The sequence below is a fragment of the Micromesistius poutassou genome, assembly GCF_964030765.1.
Source record: "Micromesistius poutassou genome assembly, chromosome: 20".
Lineage (NCBI taxonomy): Eukaryota > Metazoa > Chordata > Actinopteri > Gadiformes > Gadidae > Micromesistius > Micromesistius poutassou.
The window spans coordinates 13,953,986-13,973,081 of NC_140290.1; the positions used below are offsets into that span (position 1 = coordinate 13,953,986).

Here is a 19,096-nt window from a genome sequence, read left to right on the forward strand (position 1 = left end):
AGTTAAAGCACTTTTTCGTAACCCCTTTAAAACAGGAACATTGTGAAATCAAAGAAACTAACAATTATAAGCAACATCATATTTGGGAATACAAATAGTTACATCTTTGGATACAATAAAGCTTGTTTTTCTAGTTTGGATAGGCTTTAAGAGGGGCTCTACATGACGTTATATCTGTATGCCTCTCTCTTGTGATCTCTTCAGGAAGAACAGTATTGGAAGTTGCACAAGATGGTATTTCAAGGCCTTTGCTTGTTCTTACGTTTCAACAAAAAAGGTTGCTGATCTGCATCAGGAGTTATGCAGAAAATTAAATACACCCAATACAGACAAACAGCCCAAAAAGAGAAGGTATGCAGAACTGAACTGGGTGCAAGTGAGCACACAAACTCGAGGCGTTCAAATTGACACATTCTCGCACATAACATTTTCTCAATCACCATGGCCATCATCCGGACGGGCACTCTCAACATAGTGTAAAAGGCAGCTGGCATGGCCCACTGGCACAAGTCCAACGAAGTAAGGTATTGGGTTTCATAAGGGATCAATAATATTTGACTGAGGTAGGACAAGCAGCATTAACAGGCGTAATCAATAATGGCTTTGAGGTTCTTATCACACTGAGGTAGTTCTCTTTGGGTGTGCACAGCTATTTGATAAAATGGTATAAAAGTATTTGCAGTACAAGATCACTTTCTTACAATCCTCCTCCACTTCAGCTTGTCAAGAGACCAGCTTGGTTACAGACAATCATTTCAACGTTTTAAAGACACACATCAGTGTGCATTCAGGCTATGGCTAAGGCCGCTGGGTTGCTTAAGGAACTTTATGTGCCAAAAAACCAGCTGGTCTCTTGACAGATAAAACAATATATTTGGTATCATATGGTTGAACAGCTCTTGGTATTTAAGCTTCCCAAAGTATTGGAATAGGACTTTTGGTTTTTGGTTTTGCGGAAAAAACACTTTTGTGGGGCACATATCAACCCACATATCTCAACGACACTCTAGAGCCCTGAGAAAGACGGTCTCTTTACATGGCTTTCATTAAGCAGACACACACGCGCACACACACACACACACACACACACACACACACACACACACACACACACACACACACACACACACACACACACACACACACACACACACACACACACACACACACACACACACACACACACACACACACACAGGAAAGAGTGCAGGAAATCGATTCAATTAAGCTTTGGCTTTGTGGGAGCTTGGTGTTTGGTTTGTACTGCCCCCTATAGGTGAGCAGAAGTGATGCGGTCCGATAAGGCGCTATGGGTCTTGTGGCTGGTATGAGTGGCTTGTTGAAAGTTAAGCAGTGTCCAAACCAGGCACACATGATGGGTCTTGCTCAATATTGACCGGACATTGGCTGGTCGTTCCTCCTACCTGTAAGGCCGAGATTAAGAAGTAAGGAAATAGAAACAATAAAGAGTTGATGGTTATACAGTGAAATCATACAAAGGCATTGTGTTAACAGGTAAAATAACATGTAATGATGTCAAAACATACACTCAAAAACAAGGAAACACGTCTGGTTGTATCTGGTTCATGTCTTACACTATTACAATAGTGTGGTTTACCTTACAACCACACTCATCAAATCAAATAGCACACGAAAAATTAAGCTGTCATGTGGTGGTCATGTTTGTGGTGGGGAAACCGTACCTTACAAGCTTGTCCACCTCTAAGGGGAGATGTGCCGTCTTTGGGGGCTACATTATGACCATTATGTTCCATTGGGGAGGACCAGCCTTCATGGGTCGCTTTGCTGCAAAACAGGCTGGAAACCATGTTCAGGCTGTTATGAGTCATATTACACAACAACATGTCAACGTGTCTTGGAACACAGTCAGACTGAACAACATGCTGGTAAAGTGAATTTACTGATTTTGGAAACAACTTATGTTTGAGTCCCCTAAACATAATTAAGAAATGATATCATTATATCCATCATTTTTGGGGGATTTGGTAACACTTTCCAATAAGGATTCAATAATGAACCATTAATTAACAATAGTTAATGCAGTATAAGCAGTAACTAACAATGAATTAAAAGTGAAGTGACTGATGGTGTTTAACATGTCAAACATGTTACATTACATGAGTTAATAGGGGTTAACCCTAACCCCTATTAAATCATTTATAGATGAATACCTTAGTTAACATGAAAACCATTGGGGAAGCATTATTATCAAACCATCATTTACTGTTCCTTAATTGTTGGTTAATTATTATTATAATGTTAACACAATGTTAATAATTGTACCCCTATTGTAAAGTATCACCAGGGGTTCTCACCTTCGACGGTATCCGAACATGAGGAAGAGGACGCAGAAGATGATGCAGGCCATGGCGATGTGGATGCCCACGATCACGCCCCCCATGTTGCCCTCGCCGTCTCTGCACTGACAGGACAGCTTCCCTCCTGCGGCAGAGGAGACAAGGCCTGCAGTGTCAGCCATGTGACACAAACATATCTGTTCCCTGAATGACCCGGCTGTCGAGGAACTGAAAGCCTGTAACACACTACCGTGCTGCGACACTGTTTAGGTCATCAGACGGAGCATTCCAGGGACTACAAGGTGAGAACAAGGTGAATAAGAGGACCACCACAATCAGTTCAAGTCAATCACGTCAGATCACACAGGATGTAACCGATCTGTGACCGAGCGATGAATGGCAGGGGTGGATTTAGCTCCGCTCTATGTACAATGTTTGAGTTGCATGTGAGTGTAGACAGATGGCAGAAAGAGGGTTTTAGTAGAAGTTACCAGTGCTGTGCGCGCTCTCCTCTGCCAGCGACACGAGCCTGTTGGAGGAGTCGCTCTCCCCGTTCCCGTTGTAAGCCACGAGTTTCACCTCGTACACGGATCCTGATTCTAAAAGAGACAAACGTGATGGTGGTCAGTTATGCACGTTGTTGAATCTTTGCATTCAGCAGTGTTGGGAGATTCCAGGTTAAGAAAGTGTTGTAATGCCATGGAGTCTCACTTCACTGAGCCAACTGATCCCACTCATATGTACTTCCTCTTGGCTTTACTATTTACAGAATACTTGGAGAGTCCATCTGGCTCTCATATCTCAAACGGTCAAACTTATTTCAGTTGTTATTCTATCTTTCTATGGTGCCTCATTGAAGATGATAAGAGAGAAGGAACATTTTTGCAATGCATCTTTGTAAATATAACTAATGCAGATAATGCATTGTAGACACACACACACACACACACACACACACACACACACACACACACACACACACACACACACACACACACACACACACACACACACACACACACACACACACACACGCAGGCTTACCGAGGAACGAGATGGTGTGGGTATTGATGTGGAACGGCAGCTGGATTGGCCCCCCAAAACCTTCATGTGGAATTCTGCGGTAGGAAAGCCGAAAGCCCTCCGCCTGACCGGCCCTACTGGGCAGCTCCCAGTGGACCTGCACGGCACTGGAGTTAACCACCTTGGTGAAGAAGTTCGGTGGGCTGGGCACTAGAAACGTGAAACGTGACACGTTAAGAGTTTGTAATAGAAACAATAGGGGAAGAATAATAAACAGGAGAACCGTAGGTAGGATATGGATAAAGTATACAACAATAAGACAACGATAAAAGGCAATTTTATTGCCTTGTTTCCACTTGTCCCACAGTAAAATCTGTGCAATATTCTATAGAGCAGGGTTTCTCCAGCCAGCGACAGGCAACATACAACAGGGACTGATGGGCCACAATCCAGACATAGCTATATCATATTATGAACTGTTTATACGCACACTGTATGTTTGTTGATAGGTTGACCAAATACTCTTTGACCCATCACACCACTGAAGTTGTGGTCAACAAATCACATTGCTCACAATCACTGATTGAAAACTGACACCCACATAATGTTTCATCTTCCTAAATGTTCAGTTTGAAATTAAAGTTTTTTATATATTCAGGTTTAAAAATACTAGTTTGAGCTCCTTACCGCCCCCTAGTGTCGTGGCCACCACAGATCCAGAGTACTGGCTCTCCCCCAGAGGGGAGTAGGACTTCAGGGAGATGGAGTAGGTGGTGGACGGCTCTAGCTTGGTGAAGTCATGTTTGAAGACGGTCTTGCTGACAGCCTCCTGTAGCTCCTGGCTCTCCGTCTCTAATAACAGTCAGCAGGATATCAACGTTTATTGCAAATGTCCTTTAGCATTTTGCGATCACCATAATGACAACTGAAGATATGCAGAGCATGTCACTGGTAGTCCTTCTGTCTCGAAGCAAGCATTTGCACCGAACATTGATTCAAGACAACATAATACGGCGACGGGAATGTGGAACACGTGTGTAACCTATCCATGTATTTCAACAGTGACAGGGTACCTACACGTCCTGCAAAACCCGTTTTAAAAAAGGTGTCATCCACTCATGGAAAACTAATGGGAAATGTCCAAATTGATCAAATGTCCTGGAAAAAGAACATAACAAATGTCTTTAACGTGTCTGTAACACTACCAAACAAATTCATGTTTGTGCGGGCTATGTACTAAACGTTACACAGTTGTCTCTCAAAGGTTGTGAGCCAGCTTGCAAGGCTTTTCATGGAGATACTCGTATGAGGGGCGAGATACTCGATAGTGCCAGCCAGTGGTGTGCATAGGTAATGCAGACTTAGAGAGATTCCATTGGGGCCAGGAGCTCCGAGGGGCCCGAGTTGGTCTGCCCCACTGTGGGTGGTCCCAGGCCCAGTGACGTCTGTGGTGATGGACCACTGATTGGCACTGAGCTCCTCTAAGGCTTAAGTACTTAAGTTTAAGCTGGAAGCAATTTTTCAGCATTGATATAATTGCCTTACCGGGATTCCAATCTACATGATGGTTCTTTCCAGCTTTCACTCGATAACAGATCATATAAAAAATATGAAAATATAATACATTATTTATGACTCAAAGCTTTTTTTTTATTAGTTTTAGTTTTGTGAAAGGGCTATTGGAATGCAATTAGGGGGTTCTGGTATATTATTGATGCTCTTGAAGTTGACTGCTTGTATGTCAAGGGGCTAAATGCGGCACTTAAAAAACCCATAAAGTTCCTGCTACTCATTCAATAGATATTACAGTAGCGGCTGCTGACAGTTCAGGCACTGAATTATGATTCCTCCGTGATCATAGAACGGTTATGGAGAAGGTCCTGGTAAACACACGGAAAACGATGAGCTGAACCCTGCACTGATGGAACTCACCGCCAATCTTACGAATATGCAGCACATAGCCAATGATGGTGTCGGTGACTTCTGCTGCAGGCTGGCTCCAGGTGATCTGAAGAGCAACGTTGGACACGGCCGTCGCCCGAAGACCCCGGGGGGAGGCGGGGAGGTCCTGCACGCGGGCCACAGCCAGCCGCGCGCTCGCCTGGTTGGTTCCCGCGCTGTTCTCGGCGATGCACTGGTAGATGGCCTCGTCCTCCATCGTGATGCGCGTCACGGCGAGGGTGCTGGGGCAGAGAAGACCGCGTATGACTCAACGATGATCCGTTCAAACTTTCTTCAAATTTTTTTTTGTGGTAATAAGGACAATGCGTGACTCCACTAAACCGGAGTAACACATCCCTACAGTCCACTTCCATTGACTCTCAACAAATACTGTCAGATAACAGAAGACGACTACTTTAAGATCATAAGGTTGAGAAACCTGGACAATAATCGCAAATGGTCATTTAATGGTTGTAATTAATTTGCGCTTAACTTATATTGCTGGTCATTAACTGAATCATGAAGGTTTCCAAAAGATTGAATGAGTTTCTATTCAGTAAACATACAAAACAACGTTTCAATTTTGCTTCAACATCAACCATAGAAATCGCAAACTGTCTTCGGTCTGTTGCCTCACCTGTTGTTGTTGGTGAGTTTGAGATTATCTCCAGGGAAGAGCACCTTGCCATTCTTCAGCCATATGAGGTGGGGTTCCGGGACGCCTTGAGCCACGCAGGTGAACACAGCACTGCCCCCTACTGGCTTGGAAATGGACTGCGGCCACTGCAGGAACTCAGGAGGGGCTGGGGAGACGAACACAGAGTACCAGCCACAGAGGGGATGCATTAATACACAATGTCATCAAGCAGACTCGTTCTAAAGCAACTTACAGTGCATTCAGAAACATGTCGTTAGGAGGCGGTGAGGAATGTTGCTCAGGGAGACAGGTTAGGCTGTGGAGATTTTAATCTTTAATCTACTTTACATTGAATACCTTTCTTCACCTCAAATGGTCAGCTGAAATAGACGAGAAAATGTAATAAATGAAATTAAAATAAATAAACCACACCCATTTCATCATGAAAAAAAATATAAGATTGAGTATCCAGTAATTAAAAAGATTTAATTTTAAACCTCAAAGAGCTATTATTGTCATTGTAATAAACCTCTCATCATGGTGCCTCATTTCCTTTTATTCACCTGTCCAACAATGTATTCCAGAAAATAAAACCAAACTAATCTTAATAGAGACACAAGATCTGAAACAGCAAGTTGGTGTGTTCTGTCGCTATGGCAATACGCTGAAGGATCCAAACCCATTCCTGCTGCGCTTATTCACAGTTCAACATAAAAATACATCAGATTACCACAAACACTCCATATTAATTGACAGTTGTGTTAGTATGTTCCAGACATGTCTGCAACCTTCAGCTCATTATGCCGACAGCTTTCTCAGCGAGACCAGCGACCTGAGAACTTAAACAATGTGCTCTTCTCTTATTTCATTTGAAAAGCAGATTTTCATATTCGCTTGATCCAAGTATTTTTCATGCATATGGTGAAAGGACAGTGTGGCTGAAATGAAGACGGGGACGTGTGAGCGTATGTTATGTGTGAATCTGATCTGTCCTCTCATCTACTCAAATGAGGTCTCAATTGCTGAAGCTCTAAAGCTTCCTCAGTTGACCATTCATCTGAAATGTGTGGACCATATATGGACCATATAGTGAAAAACCATATTTAAAGTTAGTGTGTCCATGTTGTTTCTACCTCAGTTGGAAACCACTTTTTTTTATATTCATTCATGTGTTTTTCCTCATCTTATTTATTATCATAGAATATTATCATAGAATAGCAGTCCTTGCTCAAAGTCTTTCCATTCACATTATGTGTTTTCTCTTTCTTTACGTCCCCTTTGTGGCGGGGGGGTCCCCTGCGAGGGAGAGGGGGGGGGGGGGGGGTCTCCACTAAGCCGTCATTCATCTCCCCAATCAAATCTGCATCCACAGGGTTCCCCCCTTCAGCCCTTCCCCCCCCTCCGCCACATCGGACCGTTCCCAACCCCTTTTCCTTCTCGTTGAATGACCGTTTCCATGGAGACTCCTCCTCCTCCAAAGCCCGGGTCAATGTCAGGGGTCAGGGGTCAGGGGTCAGCGGGGTCACTGCTTAACCCCAGGAACCTGCACCACACTTAACATTGAACATCTTGCTCGCCCCCCCCCCCCCCCCAACCCCCCCTCCCTGCCCCGGCGGGTCCTGCTGCCCGTCCCCCTGCCCACCCTGACCCTTTGTCTGGCCCTCTTTGTCTCCCCTCCATCAGCCCAGCGGACCGGGAGGAGACAAAGCCGGGCTGACGGTTCACGTTCTGGCTGCCCTTCAACCCATTCTGGAGGAAAATTCATAAGCAAGTTCACACACACACACACACACACACACACACACACACACAGACACACACACACACACACAGACACACACAAACACAGACACACACACACACACACACACACACACACGCACACACACACACATTTGTATATATATATATATATATATATATATATATATATAAACATGTTATAAAACAGGTTTACTGAAATAACATTTCAGAGACTACATTCAACACTGACCTTATCGGGAGAAAAATGCATAAGCAAGTTCACACACACACACACACACACACACACACACACACACACACACACACACACACACACACACACACTCACAAACACCCATTTGTGTGTATATATATATATATATATATATATATATATACAAATGTTAAAAAGCATGTTTACTGAAATAACATTTCAGAGACTACATGCAATGCTGACCTTCCCAGAGCACAAAGAAAGCTGTTCACTAACCACCTTTGAGGAAGATCAATAAATTAATGAATATATTAAAGATTAGTTGCAGAACCCCCTCCCTGTCAGGAGGATTGTCAATCCACTTGTGAAAGACAGATAGGGAGAGCGCATCGATTGTTCTGAAACAGTCGAACACAATATCAGGGGTGGATGGACAGTTGAATGAATGAATGAATGGATGGATGTAGAGCTGAGAGGGAACATAAAGGAGTCGGACGGACATCACATGAACAAGCTTCATGTGATGTTAATTCTCCTTTAAGGTTATTCACTCACGATATCTGTTGACATAAATAACAAGCGGGCCTTTGTGTGTAAACATTCTGTCTTCTTCTTCCAAATGACTCACATGAATTACAATTTTTATTGCCCAATTTGAAATGAATGAAAATGAGGTGTTCGTTGATGGATGTATCATGGATGTATCCATCCATGTTTTAATAAATAGACCCAAATGCAAAACTAAGTCAGTGTTATAGCATTTAACGCTTTTGTCCCCTGTCAATTAGGGATCTCATTCTACTTGTTTGTGTGAAAGTAGCGAGCCTGAGGAGGCCTTCCAAAACGTTTGCGATGATCTAACTCAGGGATCTATATCATATTGTATTGCTGATTGCCTTTTCCAAATCAATGGAACGTTGACGCTGTGCATTCTGATCATTTCTTTCTTCTTCTGAAAATGAAAAAATGAAAATGAAATGAAAGGTTTGGGCCAATCGTACTGAGAAATGTGAGAAAAGGGAATGAAGGCCTGCTCACACACACACACACACACACACACACACACACACACACACACACACACACACACACACACACACACACGGACACACGCACACACACACACACACACACACACACACACACACACACACACATACACATACATACACATATGCAATAGTATTGATACCTCATTATCAAGCAAGCAGCTGGGATGAGAGGGGAGCATTTGCATGAGTGTTTCAGGAGGCAAAATCCAATATCCCCCTCCATCAATCCCTCCACCTCCTTACAAGTTACTAAATTTGAGTGTGCAACTGCAAACTATATCATGAATGGCACTAGTTTCCTCACACCCTGGACATGACCATCAAATTCAATTGTTTATTAGAAAAATAATAGAATTTAGTATTAGATTTTTTTTTGACAGCCAATCAAATGAAGGCAATAGGATGTCCAATTTCTGCTCTATAAATAAAGAACAGCCACAACGGTAAATGGATTGCATTCCTGTATCGCTTTTATCCACTACGTTTTCACAAATCATTTGACAATGAGCAGCGTCGCCATGTGCTCCCCGAGACATTCACACCCTCATGGAGGTGATGGGTGGAACCAGCACAGCCACTGCGGGGGAATCTAGTGACGCTCTGGGTTACCCCTCCCTAGATACACAGGTCTGGGTTACCCCTCCCTAGATACACAGGTCTGTGTTACCCCTCCCTAGATACACAGGTCTGTGTTACCCCTCCCTAGATACACAGGTCTGTGTTACCCCTCCCTAGATACACAGGTCTGTGTTACCCCTCCCTAGATACACAGGTCTGGGTTACCCCTCCCTAGATACACAGGCCTGTGTTACCCCTCCCTAGATACACAGGTCTGTGTTACCCCTCCCTAGATACACAGGTCTGTGTTACCCCTCCCTAGATACACAGGTCTGTGTTACCCCTCCCTAGATACACAGGTCTGGGTTACCCCTCCCTAGATACACAGGTCTGTGTTACCTTGATAGACAGGTCTGAGTTACCTATCTAGATAGACAGGTCTGAGTTACCTCTCTAGACAGACAGGTCTGAGTCACCTTAATTGACAGGTCTGAGAGACCTTGATTGACCGGTCTGAGTTACCCCTCCCTTGATTGACAGGTGTGAGTTACCTTGCACCACCAGCCTGCCGAGTGCCGTCCTCCTCATGCGGGTACCGGGCCGGTTGGCGGCGCACACGTACACCCCGGAGTGCTGCAGGGACACGTCTGAGATCATCAGGTTCCCGGTCCCCAGCACCTGGATGCCCTCCACGCCGATGGAGCGCCCGTCTGGAGGGGGGAGGGGGAGGAACGAGGAGATCAATTGTTTTGTTTTAACGAGCACAAAGAACGCGTCATGTAGGCCTGCATCGTACATCGCTCCGGTCTGATCGTTGTATGGTCACTCACGTGTTGCAGACCCTAGCTGTGGTCGAAATCGTTCCCTATCACGGATAAAGTGCACTGTATAGGGTGCTCGCCATTTTGTAGTGGCGTTCGAATTCTCAGTGGTTGATTTCATTCACTATACAGTGGGCAATAAGATACCCAAAATTTGAGTGAACATACGATGCTCCCTACATGTTACTCCCGTATACCACAATGCAATGCGGTCGTGTTTTTACGTTTAGAAATGTTCAGCGTAGTGTCCGAATTCTCGTTTGTTCGTTACCTATAGAGTTCCCTATATCATAAACACTATATAGGGGATAGTGAGTGAGTGAATAGGGAACGATTTTGAACACAGCTTGTCTTAGAAACCACTTTCCTCATTCAGATGTACGACACTGTGAGCCGTGTGTTAGATAAGGTCTGATGCTGCATGAACATGAGGTGACATTTTCAGACTTTATTTTACTCTGTTTTGAATGTCATAAATGCAAACCATGTCATTGGTGGCACCTATCATAAACAACTAATTATCTAATTATCATTATTTGAAAACTCTTTCCCACTACCCCAACAGGAGCTACATTGTGTTAAATGCAAAAGCCAACGTGTCTTCTGGTACCTAGCCTGCTCCAGGAGACGATGGGCCTGGGGTTGCCAGTAGCGATGCACTCCAGGATAGCGGTCTGGTGGACGGTGATGGTGAGATTCTGAGGTCCAGACAAGATAAAGGGTTCCCTGTAAATCCTGGAGGCACCACCTACGGAGAGACAGGGAAGTGTGAATAGCAGGGTCTTTGACCGTCTCCACCCCTGGACCACTGAAACCCTGACCTCTGGACGGTTTGTTCTGCTGACGTTCTGGATGCGGTCGATTTCTTGATACTCTATATACTATCAATTAATGAACATCGACAATTGATGTAGATCTGTGGACAGTTTGTATGGAATGGAAGGTTCGGTTGGAATGAGGTTGGAATTATACTCCTGCATCGTATAGCTGCCATAAGTACATTATGGATATCTATCTTGCAATCATGAGTTTGCATTGATGATTGTGAGCATAGTCCACAAGGTATCCCGAATTCAGCGACACCCGGTGATGTTTCTGATGTGAGGATGATGTGTCGCACAAACGTATGAGTTATCCGCCTCAATGAGTCGCAATCATAAACAAAGTGATAAACCATCAGGAACACAAGCTACACTAACCATTGTTTTTACAAAATATGGCAGGGAATGCCATATTCAGTTCAAAAAGTTAACCCAATCACTCACGGCAGCTGTAAGACCTACTGCTTACCCTGGTAGGCACACAACGTTACATCTGATTGTGTTCATTTCCCACATGGGTGAGTTCAGCAGGTATAATGCAAAGTCTGCCTACCGGTGACATTGAGCGTAGCCTCGTGGCTGAAGCGGGTGTTGGCGATGTTGGAGGCCACACAGCGATAGACGCCCGCGTCCTGCGTGGTCACCCCTGTCACCTGCAGAATCCCCATCGGCAGCAGAGTGTACCTGGGAGCCAATGACAGGACTCATCATCATTTCATCCTTCACTAATGGTGTTAAGTGTGTTTGTGTGTGTTTTAAGTTAAACAGTGTCTGTGTTTTGCGACGGTATTCATTGATACATTATCTAATAGTAAACCCTCACCCTAACCAACTACCCCTAACCCCAACCCCAATGCTTACTACGGCATTAACTAATGTTAACTAATGGTTGATGAAGGGACCACTGTCCCCATGCTAGACTGGGAACGCACGCCGCGTCGCGTCGCCTTGCATGGAACCGTTAGGCACTCTAATCACTGAATGCTGCTACACTGAGCACTCTGACTTGTAGACTTGGTGTCTACAAGTCGTTGACGCGTCCCTCTATGAATAAACTGTGTGTTCATTGAGTTATATGAGCCCAGACATTGTTCATACAAGGATGAATGATGCCGTTTGGAGGACTATTGGCGCTGTCATCGGAGCTTCAAGTGAGTTTGGTTGGACGGACAAATTTTACCTTTTTTCTGAAGTGCTGAGCTGAATGTGGTTCCTCTCCCAGGTGATATTGGCCTCTGGGATGCTCTGGATCTGACATTGGAAGCGGGCGACGCCTCCCTCGTCCACTGCCATAGACTCTGGGTGGGTGTGGAACTTGGGAAGTGCTGAGAAAGATGTTGGCGGTCGATATGTTAGCCTTTTCAAAACAAGTTTGTTTCAAAGCAATGCCAAAACTTAGGCATCAGACAGTCAAATCTTAATGAGTGCGAGAAAAACATTGCCGGAAAATGAGCATAACTGAGTATACATCAATCAGTATGCAGAAAGGACTCGCTGTTTGACCGGAATATGAAACGACGCGCAGAGACTCTTTCTAGTCGTATAGTTGTATACTTTAAACTTTAGAAGCAACGACTAGACCATGGCATGAAAAACAACGACTAATAATTCTGTTCATCGTTAAGTAACCACGAGCAGCAGCACATTTTAAACTGCAGTAACCCCCTCAATACATTGAGTCCATAATGAGGTGTTAGGGTTGTGACGTGACACTTACAGGCCAGCTGGACTCGGGCCTTGCGGCTGACCAGCATGCCGTAGCGGTTCCGGGCCGCGCAGTCGTACTCGCCCACGTCGCCGTCGCTCCGCTCCCGTCTCTTCTGGAAGCTCTGGATGAGGAGCGTTCCGTTGGCCAGGACTTGAACCCGCTGGCTGGCTTCGACCGGGGCCCCGTTTCGCCGCCACGTGATCACGATGGGTCCCTCGCCCTGGACCTGACAGTCCAGCATTAGCAGCTTGTCCCTGACCGCGATGACGTCGCTGGGCTCCAGCAAGAAGGAGAGCTCTGTGGCGCTGCATCCACCTGGGGGAGAGAGAGAGGGAGAGAGAGAGAGAGAGAGAGAGAGAGAGAGAGAGAGAGAGAGAGAGAGAGAGAGAGCAAAGGGCTTGAGTTCACTGGAAAGAGAGGAGATGTTACGGTGGGGTGGAGATATCGTTGGGTGCGAGCAAAAAGCTAAAACAGGGATTCGTTTGTTTTGAATATTTGCTTTGAAAACCATGCTGTGCCCATGCTGTGGCACATTTGTAATCTGTCAGCATAGCCTCTGAAACTCAGGCCTTCTTGATTAAACAAGGAATTCAGCAGATGTTGGTGGTAGAGTAGCTTAAAAATAAGTAAGTCAAAATAACCTACTTTCAATTAGTGTACACTTCAGTGTACCTTAATTGAGGCAATCAATTGAACAATATGGTTAATCATCAGGATACAAGAGCAACATAGGTAAAACCCGATTAAGTTCATATGATTATAGCCAACCAGGAGACATTGAAAACAGGTACCCCTTGGCATGGCAGATAGAGTCCTTGCATGGCAACTATCTCCCTGGACAAAACAAAGGAAATAGAAAGATGGATCCGAATTCCTTGCTTTAGTCTCAGCCATCAATTGAATACATTAACATGATTATATTGCCTAGTATACTAATATATATACTTCTGAAATAGATTAAATAAGAAATACATACCATTCCCATACAGGCAATCGTAGCTGATAATAACTTATAACACTACTAATAACACCAATACTATTGACGACCCATGGGTGAAATGTACTCTTAAATATGTTAAACTATTATAAAAGAATATAAACTAGAAGTTTGAACAATTTGCTTCAAACTGGAAAAATTGGGTTCACTAGGTAACGATGAACCGCCCTTTAGTTTCACAAATCAAGGATTATGTTCCAAAGAAAAGATCTCTCTTATAATACATAGTTTATTAAAATGATGTTTGTATTTTATGTTTTTTTCGTGTTTACTCATTGAACTTACTTATTGTGATGCTTGTGATACTTATGAAACATGAATATATGTGACGTATACATACAGTGTCTTATATATATTTAATGGAAATGTTTGTTTGATAAATATTATAAATAATAAGAGAAGATATAAGAGCACTTTGACATAAGAAATTATGTCAAAGTGCTTTCTAAAGCCCCAACAATAGGAATCCTCTCTAATTGGTGTGAATCTATTGATTATTATCTATTGATTGTTGATTACCATATGGTACGCTGACATTACTGACAACGAAGAAACACTTTAACGTTTCTTGGCCCATCCAAGGGAAAAAACTAACAACAAATGTTAAAACACATATTTGACTTTGACCACTGACAGAACTGACATCTGGCTGGAGACGTTCAGAATATTCAACAACCCAAAGGATCCTTGGTGCTTCCTGCACACGGGGTCATGTTCATGACACCCTCTATGGAGCCTGCAGTGAAGGATAACAATAGGGTTGGTGCGCTGCTTCCCAGCACCCTGCCCCCAGCAGCGCCACAATGCACCCCCCCCCCTCTGAAGAGCGCCATATGCCCTCTCCTTTGCATACGCTTAGCTCCACTTCTTTCAGTCCTATCTCTGAGGTGACTTTCCCATGCCACTGGCTGGCTCTCTGCTTAGTTAATCCCTGTTGACATTGACCTTAGTGACACACGCTGGACCTGCTATTATACTGAGGGGTGACGTTCGCGAGAACAGGGGGTTCCCCCCCTTCTGATGCGGTGAACCGGCGACTGTGTCTCCGTAACACTAGAGCGAGTAGATGGTGACCTTGATGGTGAAGTTCCCAAGGTTCAACGTCAGCGTGTCCAGCTGCTCTGTTGTCTTCTGCTCTTTGGGCTGTTTCACACGTGTGCCCGTGCGTATGTGTGTGTATGCAAAAAGGGAATCCAATCTCACAAGAGATATAATTGTTTCCTGTGCGAGGTGAAAGAACTCCCCATGTGGCTGTGGTTTGGTGGGTTATCAGCACACAAACACACAAACATTCATGTTTCAATTTGTATAAGAAAGATGGCAAAAAAGATAGTCACTTTGAGGCTATACTTTAATATTATGAATCTTCAGATCCTCCCATTTTCATTTTTAAAAACTGCTGTATCTTATTAATATTGACTTCATATTTCTGCGTTGTAATGAGTGAGATTCCCCAGCCCCTATACAGATACAGCCAGCAGAGATCGCGGGTCTATTGCTGGTGCCTCTGTTCCAGTTATATAATCCCACACCTGCCCCCAGTGTTTTACCTTGGGGAGGTGTTAATCCAATTCAGTGGTAACATATATTGGTCATATAAACCTGCTGTATGTTCTAAGTAAAGGTGAGTCCTGAGGGGTGTGATGTTTGGAGCCACTGAGCCCCATCCAGCCTTCTTTCCCTCAGTCAATGGTTAAGCAGGGCTGGTTCAACGTGGTGTTGGCCTACAGAAGCACACCCTATTGTCCCCACAGTACAGAATAGGACATGTGTTATGTTATTAGTACCTCTGTCAGCACCTGTGAGGCTGTTGGTTTTGCTTAGTTGGTCAGGGCCAGTCCATTACAGAGAAATATCATACCATGAACCCATACCCTCTTTCAATGGTTTGATAGACGGCATGGGCTTTAAGTAATAATGTCACTTAAATCCACATGTCAGTGGGGAACCTGCTTACAATATGGATATAATAGAGCTATCCACTGCTGTGGAGAACATAGGTCCAGCAGAAGTACCGTTCCCACTGTGGATTAAACCACAGTGGTGTGTGTGTGTGTGTGTGTGTGTGTGTGTGTGTGTGTGTGTGTGTGTGTGTGTGTGTGTGTTTTTCTGTGTTTCTGTGTCTGTATATGTGTGTGTGTGTGTGTGTGTGTGTGTGTGTTTGTGTGTGCTTTTGTGTTTGTTTTTGTGTGTTTGTGTACATGCATGTGTGTGTGTGTGCGTGTGTGTGTGTGTTTGTGTGTATGTAAATGTGTGTTTGTTTGTGTGTGTGTTTGTATGTGTGTTTCTGTGTATGTATATGTGTGTGTGTGTGTGTGTGTGTGTGTTTGTGAGTGTGTTTGTGTGTGTTGGTGTGTATGTATATGTGTGTGTGTGTGTGTGTGTGTGTGTGTGTGTGTGTGTGTGAGAGTGTGTTTGTGAGTATGTTTGTGTGTGTTTGTGTGTATGTATAGTTTTGTGTGTGCATCTGTGTGTGTTTGTGTGTATGTATAGTTTTGTGTGTGTTTGTGTGCGTTTGTGTCTATGTATATACGTGTGTGAGAGACAAAGAGAAGGGAAGCCAACGAACATGAAAAAAGCTGCAGCTTGAGGGAAATGGGGGGGGGGGGGGGGGTGGGATGCACTCCCTGGAGACATAAAAACACATGCACCCACACACACCCCACACCCACCCCACACCCACCACACACACACACCCCACACCCACACCACACACACACACACAGGGTGTGAGGGTCAGGTCACTGAAAGACGGGTGCAGCAAACATTAACGTCCACCACCGGGGTGACACAGTGAGGGGGGGGGGGGGTTGGCAATAAGGAATATGGAGATGAGGGTGTGAGGGTCAGGTCACAGACAGAGAGGGGGTACTGCGGACACTATTGACCTGATGGCTTGATCCCTATCCACCGCCAGCTGTGGCAAATACAATGGTGAGGTTGAGATGGTTCCCTCAAAGCCACACATCACATCTCAGTGACTAGCTCCCCTTAAAAAGTTCCACCTAGAGGCCCTTAACTATGAACCGATTGCTCTGTTTGCTTGACCGATATGGACCGTCACCTTCTTTTCTTATTTTCTTATAAGACATTCATACTTGGACGCAAAGTAGTCCTATATCCAGAAACCCCCTGAATAATAATCAATAATAGAGATAACCCTCAGAACAAAAAAAATCCCCTTTAATTTCCATCAGCAATGAAGCCTGTAGTCTATTTGTTGTTATAGGGCCTATTCAACCATCTGAATAAAATACCCTCGTGAAACATGTAGTAGACCTTAATGCATCAAACTAATCATTCATGCCTATACAAAGTTAATTCGTTAAATTACAATGGATTAAAATCTATTTTTCTTAGTAAAATCGGTCCGTTCAATTAATGTGTAGACTTCTTACGTTGAGTTATGTAACTATCTATAATAAGGTTATTATGAAAAAGGCTACCGGTTCACTTTGTCAACAGGCCTGTCATCTGATAGATAAACTCCGCAAAGGTGAATGGTCTCAGTGTTATTTCTGGGCAACAGATTCGTTTATTTCAAACTACTTAAAATCATACTTACACAAGCAGAAGATGGCAAAGGAGAGAAGTGCAATTCTTAGTATCATTTTGGACGTCCAAAAATCCTTTTAGTCTTAGGTGTGAAACTTTGTCCCACCGGTCCAGCAAGTTATTGAAAAAGGCTATATAAATAAGATATATTATTGATAGATTCCTCTTGTTTGAGTTGTTAACAATCCTCTGCTTCGGCAATGCTCGATGTTTGGATCTTCATTTAAACATTGCTATTCGTTATTATGTCCAGTGCGAGTCCGGCGACCTTCAATCTTGACGCCATTTAGTTGTACGATGTCTCACGAGGGACGACCGCCTGGGGAGAGCCTGTAAACTGTTCACCCCCCTGTCGCCGAAACGGTCCGCCCGGTCAGTGAGAGGGTGTGGTCACCACAGCTTCGCTCGGACATTGGCAGCAGGTCGCTTGCCGATCCACCAATCACAACCAGGCGGCGAGGCGCGGCGTGGCTTCAATGCCAGATTGGCGTATTCTTGCTTTCGCAAAGAAATGTATTAAAATCTCTGATGGCTATATTGGCAATCCTTCTCTCAAAATCTTTGATCTGCCTTGTCAGATAGGCCTACCAGTAACAATATTGCATAGCGCAAATAAATATTTAAAACAGCACACTTTTCCCATTACCTTAACATTTCCCTTTAGCTTTCTGACCCATCTCCTCAGTAAATCGTGTCTTGTTCAGGACAGGCTTTCATTATAGGCTGATTGATGTATAGGCTATAGCCGACTCAATCTCTCCAGTCCAAACGTATATAGTAAAATTAGAAAGTTGTTAGAATGTTCACATTTCCTATTAGTTGGAGTCAAATATTATTGATTTAATATAATGGAATAATATGATTTACACTTTTAATTAGAGAAGCTCAAACTATTCATATTTCAATGTTTCATTTGTATTTTTCAGAATTAGATAAGTGTAGTTAAAAGCAGTAGTATTTATATTTATTATTATCACATGGGGGATTGGAACATATGCTTCATTACAGAGTTGTCACTAGTAATTACGTGATCAGATGTTTACACCTGCATGCACATTCCCTGAGGAAAACACATTAAACATATTCATAATTTCTACACACATGTTCACCTTGGTGCCATGCCCTCAGTAAATATATTTGACATCATACTTTTTAATCCTTTTATTGTGGTATGATGAAGGAATGTTGTTCATGAAAACAAATCAACATTCCTTTTAAAGGAAACACTCACCATGCATACCAAACACCATTCTTCCATTTAATATTGAATCACGTAATTTCGTCTACAAATAACGGCCATGAATACACAATATATCAAAAACGCTACACAAATATACCACATCTGAGATAAGATCACTCATACAGTCCACAGATCTCAAGGTACAAAAATGAATGATGCACATCCTAAGATGATCGGCTCTTTAGGAAAGGACATGGCAAAATAAGGAACAGCTATCAGTTTTAGAACTAAGAATACAGTAAATACAAATGTGCTCATTGGTGACATAAGACACACACATACCCACATGCACCCACATGCACGCAGGAAAGCATGCATGGATAGAGGTCTTAGCCAGCCGTGACTCATTTGATCCCAGCATGCTGGCTCTAGAACACTCGGTGGGTTAACTAAGATAGTTAGCCAGAGGTGCCTCCATGTTTTAACACTGGTCACAGCAGTGACTGCAAACTGGAGGTTTATACTACA

General features: G+C 43.7%; 1 protein-coding gene across 1 annotated transcript; it reads right to left on the reverse strand.

Moving 5' to 3' along the window:
* Window positions 1–1,204: 1,204 nt before the first annotated feature.
* Window positions 1,205–17,610, reverse strand: LOC311365443 (immunoglobulin superfamily DCC subclass member 3). Its single transcript, XM_084484979.1, has 14 exons — window positions 17,399–17,610; window positions 12,846–13,151; window positions 12,309–12,453; window positions 11,682–11,812; window positions 10,918–11,055; window positions 10,038–10,196; window positions 5,920–6,085; window positions 5,274–5,524; window positions 4,029–4,193; window positions 3,363–3,551; window positions 2,810–2,917; window positions 2,337–2,463; window positions 1,704–1,818; window positions 1,205–1,424 (listed from the first exon to the last, which is right to left on the reverse strand). Exons 1-14 carry the CDS (start codon window positions 17,442–17,444, stop codon window positions 1,347–1,349), a joined length of 2,124 nt encoding a protein of 707 aa, XP_084341105.1. The 5' UTR covers window positions 17,445–17,610; the 3' UTR covers window positions 1,205–1,346.
* Window positions 17,611–19,096: the final 1,486 nt, after the last annotated feature.

Excerpts from the sequence above, each read along its gene's own strand:
- LOC311365443 (XM_084484979.1), bottom strand. The coding sequence starts at position 17,444 with ATGATACTAAGAATTGCACTTCTCTCCTTTGCCATCTTCTGCTTGT. Across the intron at positions 11,056-11,681 it reads GGCTACGCTCAATGTCACCG|GTGGTGCCTCCAGGATTTAC; the intron begins GTAGGCAGACTT and ends GTCTCTCCGTAG. Across the intron at positions 1,425-1,703 it reads GAGGTGGACAAGCTTGTAAG|GTAGGAGGAACGACCAGCCA; the intron begins GTACGGTTTCCC and ends TCGGCCTTACAG.